Here is a 12,142-nt window from a genome sequence, read left to right as displayed (position 1 = left end):
GTAGGTACAAAACTGTACTTTTCACTTGGTAAAATATCAGCAATTTTTGATGTCTCAGTTGAAACAAAAGACGCTTCCAGGTTCAGATCCTCCTAATTTTAAAGAAATGCAGGATTTATTGCATGCAGCTGAACAAGTGGGAAAACATTCTTTGCAATGTGGGTTTGATTCCTTAGAGGCCTCCTGTAAAGCAGCAGTTACAGGCTCTGTCATTAGAAGACATGCTTGGTTAAAAGAACATACGTTACCAGATCATGTTAAGGCAAAATTATTGGATGCACCTTTGCAGTGGGATGTGTTGTTTGGAGTTAAGGCAGAGGAGGTATTAAAGAAGATGGAGGATAAGGCAAAATCTATGCAAAAGGTGAAGAATTTCTTACAGGTTCAGCCAAATCGTTTTAGCAGAAATTGGCCAACAAAGAATTGGTCCTTTCCAGTCACAGACAGACCTCAAAGGGGCAGATACAGACGTCCAAGAGGTAGAGGTCAAGCGCAAGGTCCTTACAGGCCTCGACAATGGGGTACACCAGGCCAGAAAGAAGGGTAAGACAGACCCCAACCATATAAAAAGCAGCCTCAATGACTTCCCACTACAGCTGCTAAACAGCTCTCTCTTGGCAGCCCCCTTAGGAGGAAAACTGGCACTTTTCTATCACAACTGGCATTGCATCACCAAAGACAAATGGGTTCTCAACATTGTATCTCAAGGTTACAGGTTCCACTTTCACACTCTCCCAAGGTTAAAAGGAATGCCAAATTTGTCACCAAATCAATGGGCAGAGGCTCAAAAACAAATTACAGCACTCATGGACATGAGAGCTATTCAAAAGGTACCACCACAGGAGCAAGGACAAGGATTTTATTCAAGACTCTTTCTGGTTCCCAGAAAGGGCAAAGCCTGGAGACCCATTCTGGATCTTTCTTCTCTAAACCCTTACCTGGATGTTCCGAAATTCAAAATGTTGACACTACAGCAGCTTCTTCCCATGCTGGGCAAGAAAGCTTGGCTCATGACTTTGGACCTCAAGGAGGCATACCTGCATGTCCCTATGAGACAAAACCGCAGAAGATACCTCAGATTCATAGCTGGTTCAATGCACTATCAATTCTCTGCACTGCCCTTTGGCTTATCTACTGCGCCCATGGTCTTCACAAAGTGCCTGGCACCAGTAATTGCATTTTGCAGACAAAAAGGAATTCAGATTTATCCGTACCTGGACGACTGCCTGATTCAAGTAGAGAGGATTGACATTCTTCTAAAGCATCTGGCGTTCGTAAAAAAGTTATTAAGTTGCCTGGGGTACACAGTAAACAAAAAGAAATCAAAACTAGTGCCCTCACAAGAGATAATATTAATGGGTACCAGCTTGAACACAACGGCCCAGATGGTTTATCTCACGCCAGACAAGCAAGGACAACTGACTCAATACTTTCAATTGATGGCAACAAAGACCCAACTCCCTGCAAGAAAAATTCTGCAGGCCTTGGGCTACATGGCATCTTGCATACCACTAATTCCATATGCCAGACTGCATATGAGGAAACTACAATGGTACCTAAAGAGTGTATGGTCTCAACACTGTCAAAGTTTGGAAACAGTTATACCACTAATTCCTTGCCTTCAACAGGAGTTTCGATGGTGGGCTCAAGCGTGTCACCTCAACAAGGGACAACCTTTTACTGAACCCACAGCCAGGTATACACTGACAACAGATGCGTCTGATTATGCCTGGGAAGCACACATGGCAGGAAAATGTATTCAGGGTGAGTTGCCCGCAGAGCAAAGGCATCTTCACATCAATCAAAAAGAGATGCTAGCTGTACAAAATGCAATTATAGCTTTCAAGGTCCTGCTGCATCCAGGCCAACTACTACTAAAGACAGACAACACCGCAGTTATGTGGTACATAAACAAGCAAGGGGGCACACACTCCTAGCCCCCTCTGCAGACAAGCCATGACCTTGTGGAACACAGCTCTAGACTACCAAGTTTATCTGCAAGCACAATTCCTGCCAGGAGAGAAAAACACACTGGCAGACGACCTAAGCAAAAACATCATGGATCCCCATGAATGGGAATTGAATGCACAAATATTCAGAATGATAACACAAAAATGGTGGAGCCAAGACATAGATCTGTTTGCATCCCCAATGAACTGCCAGCTACAGAAATTCTGCACAAGGAGTTACCATCCACAAGCATGGAAAGTGGATGCCCTCTCATTCAGCTGGAAAAACCTGCAAGTATACGCTTTCCCACCTTTACCTCTCCTTCCAAAGGTACTCATAAAAGCCAGGCAAGAAGAGCCAAAGATGATCCTGATTGCAGCAGACTGGCCATGCCAGCACAGGCACCCAATCCTAAAGAACTTAGCACAAGAACCACCCTGGATTTTGCCTCAAATCCCACATTTGCTGATACAGCACAACAGTCAGATACTTCACAGCCAGCTAAAGACCTTAAACCTAGCTGCATGGAAAATTCCTTAGTCAAGCAAGCAATGCCTCTCTCCAAAGCTGTTATGGATGTCATTATGGAGGCCAGAAGGCCTAGCACCAGGAAAGCCTACTTGGATAAATGGAAGAAATTCTGTGCCTGGAACCAGGCGTGCACAGCCTTGACCCTCTTGTCACGAACATTCCTCAGATACTTCAATATTTAACTGAGATGCTGGACAAGGGCCTCTCCTTCTCATCCATCAAGATCTACGCCTCTGCTATTTCTGCTCATTACAACACGGATCCACCAATTTTCTCTAATCCTTTGCTCAAACAGTACCTCAGAGGGGCTAAAAACATAAGATCGCCCCAAAGAGCATCTACTCCAACTTGGGACCTCAACTTTGTTTTGGAAAAATTAACTTTACCTCCTTTTGAGCCAGCTAACACAGCAGAATTAAAATATATCTTTTGGAAAACTGCTCTGCTACTGGCAATAATATCAGCACAAAGAGTTTCAGAATTACAGGCACTAATGGCAGTGGAACCTTTCCTCATTTTCCACCAGGACAGGGTGTCTTTAAGAACTTAACCCTACATTTATGCCAAAGGTAGTATCAAGTGTGGCTCTAAACCAAACTATTCACTTGCCAACTTTTATCCAAAACCACAGAATAAAGGGAGAGACTACTACATTCTTTGGACATTCCTGGACAAAACCAAAGCTTTCAGAAAATCTGAGCAATTATTGGTAGCATATGCTGCAGGAGAACAGGGAAAAGCCATTTCAAAACAGACTATTTTAAAATGGATAGGACATTGTATACGTTTCTGCTATACTCACCATGGGAAACCTGTACCTAGCAGCATTACATCTCACTCCACCAGGGCAACAGCAACTTCAACTGCCTACCTCAGAGGAGTACCTACCAAGGATATTTTGGAAGCAGCAACATGGAGTTCTGTGCATACCTTCACCAAGCATTACCATTTGCCTTTATACTCCAAATCCAGAGCTGGCTTTGCCACTGCTGTGCTACAGGGCCTTATATAGCCACCCCTAATGCCTTATAGAACAAGCCACCCTACCTCAGCTTTGGGATTCCACCCAAGTGTAATGACTGCAGCAGTGTAACATGATGAACATAGTACAGTTTTGTACCTACCATAAATGTAGATGTTCGAGTGTAAACACTGCTGCAGTCCAGGTTACCCTCCCTCCTTCCCCTCTTACTTTCTGGCACGTACCTAGGTCTTCTACTCTTTGCTACCTATGGGGAGTATTTGCTGGTAACTGAAAATTGTTTGCTTTTCTTTTGTATACTTTACTAGCAATTTGAATTGCCTACCTATTTGGGGGCACCTGACATCTGGGGCAAGAAAAACGGAAGAAAATGGCGTTGGCTGCATCTTGTATACCCCTGTCGCACTGACGTCAGGGAGGAGGCAACAGCAACCGACGCCGGACCAAGACTTTGGAACTCAGGCCGACTGGGGGAACCACCTGACGGCAGGATAACCCAAGTGTAATGACTGCAGCTGTGTTTACACTCGAACATCTACATTTATGGTAAGTACAAAACTGTACTTTCTGATGATGATTGTTTTTTGGATATGCAGGAAGTTCATCAGGGAGGGGGTCTAACAATACTTGTGGGCCAGACTAGATTTCCCCACAACAGCCTGTAGAAGACAGTATACAGGGATAGGGCTTTGAGGCAGTTTGCATGGGACATGTTACTTTTGCCCTGTATTCTTTAGTGAGGAACCTGTGTGAATGTTCCAGTTGTTGGATGTGCCTGGGTAGGTACATATCAAAGGGGGCATTGTACTCAGTGTTATATTCTTATATTTTGGTTTATTTGCTGAAGCCAATATTCCACTCTGCTGTAGCACAGCACTTTTGAATAATTTTAGACCATGGCTTTCATATAATGGTCACTCAAATGTCTTATCTTTTGAACCCCTTTGCAAAAACATGTATGTTGATGACACATTAATTTCATTGTAAAGTTATGAAATGCTTGTTCTTCTCTTTATATTTAAGGGAAAACTTGGACACCAAATCATGTAGCATAAACTTTTGTTTTATAGGCTTCCAGATGGATTTACTCAGCTGTTAAATCTTACACAGTTGTACCTGAATGATGCCTTTCTGGATTTTTTGCCAGCAAATTTTGGCAGGTAAGTCAGTGTGTGTTTTCATGTTATTTCCCCTCATTTTGCTTTGTGAGCTTGATAAAACTATCCTTAGATGATCGTTTCCCTTACTGCAATGTTGTGTAAGCCTACTGACTCTCTACCAGCTTTAAAAGATGTGTTTACAGTGGTAGTTTTCACACCAGAACCCAATTGGCACAGAGGTTGAGAATATGAGTTGCACTTCCTGCAGTACAGGTTCCATCTTCTTCGGCCCTGTATGTCTGCTGTGTGACCTTGAGCAAGTAACTTAAGCAGGTGGTGGTTTGGAAAAACTGGAAATTTGGGCCAGGGTACTCATGGTTCACGGGATTGTAATCCTAGTCACTACCTATCAAACTGTATCTCAGAGTAGATTTGTGACCAGTATTAACCACCTACTTTCTGCAATGTCAAGCACTTGCCTCTCCAAAGATGAGATCCTGCTACTGTTTTAAGATTGAGCCTATATATTGGATTTGTATGCAACCTTCTGACCAGAGAGTTGCATTTGGCATCAGTTGCTTATTGATCAGGAAGCCGAGATCTTCAGCAAGTTTGAATGAGTGACTTAGAAGCTTTGCTTTTGTACATGGTAAGCCATTGGCGATTCTTGTTTGTGTTTTGTATATGGAATTCAGAGTTGTTTTTGTCTGTGCTTTTTTCACCCAATGTGAGCAGCAATATACTCTCTGTCCTTCTAACTAAAGTAAGATATAAGCTGCTAATGTTGCTGTAGCCTCAGAATTATTCTGTACCTAGACAAAGCATGCCTTTTAAAGTGGCATCCTTACCATCGCATTTACTTTTCTTGTACCATTCTGTCTTTGGAGATATCTGTTTGTCAGCTTGCCAAAGCAGAATATTAGAGATGAAATTTTGATACGCACTTGGTAGTGCATTTATGTCAGCGGTTCAGCAGGTAACACACTCAACTTTGGAGAAGATATGAATTCTGTGGGTTCTGTGCCAACACCAGTGCTTAGAGCATGTCTCAGTAGTAACACTAGAATTCAACATGAGGTGCTGCTGCTGCATTTCTTCTGTTTTATTTTTCAGCTTGAATATTATGCCTAGTTACTTCCTGCCAGAACTAGCTTGGTGATAGACCCAACTGCATGTTAAAGGTCTCATGGCAGTAACTGAAAATGCTAGAGCTATTTTTATTAATGAAATAAACAAGAAAATGCAACAAAATTAGCACAACAAAAAATAACTTTGTCATAAAATCTGACTGAACATTGTACCAGAATTTTATAAACACATCTAAGCTCTGTTTTTCTACATATGTCGCAATTTTGTTTCACATTAATCTTTGTCCATAATTCATTGTGTAAGATATGACTGCACTGTCCCACCCAAACTTCGCAAAAAGTGATACTAATTTTCTTTAATCCACTTCTCTGTTAGATGCTTCCATGTACATTGTTGAATTGTACCACCTAAACTTTCCCATCCAGATTCCAGAAAATACCTGTGCACTGCCTCCTTATAAATGTTATAAACTTGAGAGTTCACCTTTGGCCCTAATTTCCCATTACCTTTGTTTATCCAGGAAATTTCCTTTTTCTCTCAACATCAACAGAGACATGTTCTTCGTGTTTCACTGTTGCAGTCATTACATTTGGGTTATCTGCTTGCAGTAGCCCTCAGTTGGCCTGATTAACAAAGTCGTAGGTCGTGCGTCAGTTGCTGTCCCTTCTTCCATGACATCAGGTCGTCAGGGGTATAAAACATGTAGCCAACGCCATTACTTCATTCTTTCTTGCTGTGTGGTGCCCGAAGCAGAAGCAGTTCACAAGTGCCGGTTGGCTGACTCCTGTAATTTTCGTTTTCGAGTTTCAGAACCGAAGTCTAACCCACAGAACAAAGGGGAATGGATGCTGCACTCTTTAGATGTGCACAGACAGCTTAGATTCTACTTGGACAGAACTAAACCTCAAAGGAAATCTGAACAACTGCTGGTGGCAATGTCATCAGTTAGCCATCCGACTACCGGGATTCTTAAAAAACGCAATGATAAAGAACAGAGACAGGCCACCAAGGTCAAAAGCTGCCGACGACGCTTCTCCTAAGCCAGTTTGCCGGTACTCAGTAAGGAGCTTTCGCAGCCCCTGATACCTGCTACTTCTGACTCGCAGGCCTCTACTGAGACCCATTCGGAGTCCAGTATGCGACGTGATGCTTCATTTGTGGAACCTGTGGATGTCTCTACCTTGGATGGGTCCAGAGCTGCTGTGCAGACACCATCTTCTGTGGGTGTATTCAGGTCTACGGACTTGCATATTAAACAGGCGCCTCCGCCTTCATTTAGGATAAAATCTCGAACCATGCCTAAGAAACTAATGCCCAGGCCACATGCTCAGGCCTCTATGCCTAAAAAACAAATAAGAATGGCTGAAGATCTTATAACTCTCTAATCAGAGGAACCAACCTCTCCCTTCTAAGAGACCTAGGACTGAAGTTGTTTGACTCTTCTGAACAGGATTCTGATTCTTCTGATGATCTGGATTTGCCCTTATCTACTTATGAGGATTCTGATGCAGAGGACTCTATTCCCTCTGCTTCCCCTTCAGAGGATTTTTCTTTTGGTGAAACCTTACATACTCTAAGGGAGCATTTCCACTGGGAAGGCCAGGACTTTTCTGATTCAAAAAAGAGGCTTAGGGATTTCTTACTCCTGCCTCAGCATAGGCCTTTAGCTATACCTCCTGTTTGTTAGTGTCTTTCGGCTTTTTCCCGGTTAGGGGTCGCCACAGCAGAACTCCGGTCCGCTAATGATTGGTAGTACCTCCTGTACTAGACATTATTGATGATACCTTTTCAGAATCTAGTTTGGTCCCTGATATTTTGCCTCCTGCTCCGAAAAAACCTGACGGATATTACAGGGTTCCTGATTCTCACAAGTTCCTTTTTAAAAATCCTATTGCGGATCCAGAGACTATTTCACGGGGACCCAAAGCATTAACGCTTATACTGCTGAAAATCCTACCCCCTCTGATAGAGACTCCAGGGCGCTGAATAGATGGGGTAAGAAAGTTTACACTTCTGCAACCTTGGCCATTAGGGCTTTAAACTGCCAGTTTCATATGTTAAAGTATCAACAACATGTTACTGATTGCTTAAACAGAAAATTATGTTAATTCCTGACTGCACTGAAAATAAAGAATTACAGGATTTAATGTATTCTGAACAGGATGGAAAACATACTTTGCAATGTGCATTTGATTCATTAGAGGCCTCTTGCAGAGGGCTGCTGTTACTGAGTCTGTGCTCAGAAGGCATGCTTTGCTTAAGGAGCAATTTTTGCCTGATCATGTTAAAGCTAAATTGTTGGATGCTTCCTTAAATCAGGACCGCCTGTTTGGCAACAAGGCTGAGGAAGTTCTTAAAAAGATGGAAGATAAAGGTAAATCTATGCAGACTGTTAAATATTTCTTACAAGTTCAGCCTCCTAAATTTAGTAGGCACTGGCCCTCTAAAAATTGGTCCTTTCCAGCCCCCTCCAGGTCTTCTCAAGCCAAACCCAGACACAGCAGAAACCCCAGGTTCCAGTCCCAAGGGACACACAAGACTAGGCAGTGGGGGGTTTCCACACCCAAACCTGGGAGCAGTAAGGACCCCCCCCCCTTGTGGAAAACCGTCTTAATGACTTGCTTTTAAAACTTCCAAGCACTTCCCAACTGAATGCTCCTTTAGGCGGAAAGATTGGTCTGCAGGCCAAAAACTGAGAACTCATTACCCAGGACAAATGGGTTTTAAATATAGTGTCCCAAGGATACAGATTTCATTTCCACACATTACCACCACCAAGTGGGTGGCCAGATCTACCTGCAAATCAGTGGGCAGAGGCCCAAAATCAGGTACCCTCTCTCTCTTAAACATGGGGGCTATTCATTTGGTACCAGAAGAGGAAAAAGGACAAGGTTTCTATTAAAGACTTTTCCTGGTACCCAGAAAAGACAATACATGGCATCCTATCCTGGACCTTTCTATTCTAAACATCTTTCTGGTGATTCCAAAATTCAAAATGCTGACTCTCTACCAGCTGCTTCCTATGCTAGGCAAGGATGCATGGTTGGCAACACTAGACTTAGAAGCATACCTACACATCCCTATCAGGGAGTCTTGCAGAAGATACCTATGCTTCAAAGCAGGCTACATGCGCTATCAGTTATCTGCACTGCCCTTTGGCTTATCTACTGCGCCCAGGGTATTCACAAAGTTCCTAGCTCCAGTCATTGCATTTTGCAGGCAAAGAAATATTTAAATATACACATACCTGGACGATTGTCTAATTCAGGCAGAAAGAAAGGACATTCTTTTCAGTCATCTGACCTTTGTTCAAAGGGTACTGACTTGTCTGGGGTTCACCGTAAACGAAAAGAAATCCCACCTGGTACCCTGTCAACAAATTATATTCCTGGGAGCAAGCTTGCATACAGTGTCCCAGATGGCTTTCCTCACACCAGAGAAACGGATACATTTGACAGCTTGCTTCAAACAAGTGGCCACAAAAACCCAGCTATCTGCAAGGCAAATACTGCAAGCCTTGGGGTTCATGGCCTCCGGCATTCTTCTAATTCCATATGCATGGCTGCATATGAGGAAACTACAATGGTATCTCAAAAGCCTATGGTGTCAAAATTCACAGTGTCTAGTTGCAAGGATTCCTGTCCTACCTTGCCTACGCCTAGAGTTCCTTTGGTGGGCAGAGGCTTGCCACCAAAACAGGGGACTACCATTCATATTACCCCCTGCCGCACAAATCTTAACAGATGCATCAGACTATGCATGGGGGGAGGGGGGCTCACCTGGCAGGGAAGTGCATTCAGAGCTCACCTGGCAGGGAAGTGCATTCAGAGCAAATGGAACCCAAGTCAAATGCACCTGCACACAAATCAAAAGGAAATGTTAGCTGTACAGAATGCTCTGACAGCCTTCAAGGACCACATTCTTCCAAGACAACCAATGGTAAAGACAGACAACACCACTGTCATGTGGTACATAAAAAAGCAGGGGGGGTACACATTGTTACACCTTTGCAGACTAACAATGGCATTGTGGAACAGAGCCTTGAGCTACCAAGTGGACTCTACAAGCTCAGTTCCTGCCAGGAAAACTAAATACACTGGCAGACGGACTAAGCAGAAACCTCATGGACCCTCACGAGTGGAAACTGGAACCAAGGATTTTCAACATGTTGACAAGCAAATGGGGGAGCCCAGATATAGACCTGTTTGCCTCTCCCCAGAACCATCAACTGGACAAATTTTGCACAAGGATTCCCCACAAGCTAGCTTGGAAAGTGGATGCTCTATCCTTCAGCTGGAAAAACCTATCAGTTTATGCCTTTCCTCCTCTGCTTGTGCTCTCCAAGGTACTACTAAAGATCAAACAGGACAAGCCAAGGACGATTTTAATTGCACCAGACTGGCTTTGCCAACACTGGTACCCACTCTTGCGCAGTGTGCCACACTTGGCTTCATGGCACCTGCCTCAGACTCCTTCCCTGTTGTATCAGCAGGAGAACCAGATTCTGCACCCTCAGCTGCAAACCCTGAACCTAGCAGCCTGGCTAATTACCTAAGCTCTCCTTTACCATCCCTCAGTAAATCAGTGATGGATATTTTAGAGGCAAGGAGGCCTAGTACTAGAAAATCTTATGCTACAAAATGGAAAAGATTTCGTGCTTGGAACTAATCTCAAGGAATGAACGCAGCAGTGCCCAATTTATCTCAGATTTTACAATACTTGACTGAGATGCTTCATAAGGGCTTGTCTTTTTCCTCCTCCAAAATTCATGCCTCAGCCATTTCAGCAAATTATAGCACAGAGCCTCCCCTCTTCTCTCACCCACTGCTCAAACAGTTCCTCAGAGGGGCCAAAAATTTAAGGCCACCCATGAGAGCTTCAACTCCAGCCTGGGATCTTAACTTCGTCTTGGGGAAACTCACTCTTCCTCCTTTTGAGCCAGCTGCTACTGCAGATTTAAAATTTCTTTCTTGGAAAACAGTTTTCCTTTTGGCAATCACTTCTGCAAGAAGGGTAGCTGAATTACAGGCCCTTATGGCAGTGGAACCTTTCATCATCTTTCATGTGGACAGGGTGTCCCTCAGAACCAATCCCTCCATGCCCAAGGTGGTATCCAGTGTGGCTCTTAATCAGTCCATTAATTTGCCTACTTTCTTTCCTAACCCACAGAACAAAGGGGGGGGTGGATGCTGCACTCTCTAGATGTGCACAGACAGCTTAGATTCTACTTAGACAGGACTAAACCTCAAAGGAAATCTGAACAACTGCTGGTGGCATTTGCTGCAGGGATAGAGTGGAAAGTTATTTCAAAACAAACCATTTCTAAATGGATAGGCCACTGCATTCATTTCTGCTATAAGCACCTTGGAAAACCTATCCCACAGGGCATCAGACCCCATTCATCCAGGGCTGCATCCACCTCTACATCCTTTCTCAGGGGCGTCCCTACTAGTGACATCCTAGAAGCTGCTACCTGGAGTTCTGTACATACTTTCACCAAGCATTATCTTTTGCCAATTTTCTCTAAATCCAGGGCTGGTTTTGCCATTGCAGCCTTGCAGGGCCTTATAGCTGGTCCAAAATCTATTTAAATTCCTCCTCCCAACCTTAGCTTTGGGAATCTACCCAAATGTAATGACTGCAACAGTGAAACACGAAGAAGAGAGTACAGTTGTGTACACTTACCATAAATGTAGATGTTCGAGTGTATTCACTGTTGCATTCCTGGTTACCCTCCCTCCAGCCCCCTTTTCTTCCTTTGGCTATACCTCTACTCTCACTTACTATGCTCTAAAAGCTTTTTGGTGTATTTGCTTTTCTGTTGGAAGTATATGCTTGTATTTATAGCTTTAATTGCTTCCCATTAGGGGAGCACCTGACATCTGGGGCAAGAAAAACTGATGTAATGGCGTCTGCTGCATGTTTTGTACCCTGCATGGAAGAAGGGACAGCAACTGACGCAGGGCCCAAGACTTTGTTAATCAGGCCAACTGAGGGCTACTGCAAGCAGATAACACAAATGTAATGACTGCAGCAGTGAATACACTCGAACATCTACATTTATGGTAAGTGTACACAACTGTGCTTTTCTTCTTCTCCACCCTTTTCCAGCTTTGTAACACACTTCTGTGTTTTAAGTTTGTTGTGCCTTCCCTAATAAAGTATTCTCTTTGTGCCAATTTCCAAAGAAACAAGAATGAAAACAGGAAACACATGCACGCATGTGCAAAAACACACACACACACGTTGCGTCATAGGTGTGTACTAGGTTGATGGCCCTAGGGCCTTTACAAGCCTAGCCCATAGGATTACCCTGGCATCGTGCCACCCAACCTTAGTTCCTAGTGCCTCTGTTGAGTAGAGCCAATGGAGTGATCCCGGGGGTGAATTTTCTATTTCCCAACCACTCATCAAGATTCCTCTCGAAGAAAGCCAGTGAGGTGCTCTGTTTAACATGTGTGGGAATTCTATTCCATCGCATGGGCAGTTT

At 43.7% G+C, this 12,142-nt stretch overlaps 1 protein-coding gene across 2 annotated transcripts in view; it reads left to right on the top strand.

Annotated features, from left to right (window-relative positions):
- The window catches only part of ERBIN (erbb2 interacting protein), a 3,184,408-nt gene that overhangs the window by 1,389,199 nt on the left and 1,783,067 nt on the right, over nt 1-12,142 (top strand). For both annotated transcript variants that reach the window (XM_044063352.1, XM_044063353.1), the window contains exon 7: nt 4,534-4,623. In XM_044063352.1, coding sequence (XP_043919287.1) covers nt 4,534-4,623 — 90 coding nt within the window. The remainder of the gene's footprint in view (nt 1-4,533; nt 4,624-12,142) is intronic.

Source organism: Protopterus annectens, chromosome 2.part1 (assembly GCF_019279795.1).
Source record: "Protopterus annectens isolate FY-2018-M chromosome 2.part1, PAN1.0, whole genome shotgun sequence".
Taxonomy (NCBI): domain Eukaryota; kingdom Metazoa; phylum Chordata; order Ceratodontiformes; family Protopteridae; genus Protopterus; species Protopterus annectens.
This window is presented reverse-complemented; position numbering and strand designations above follow the sequence as displayed.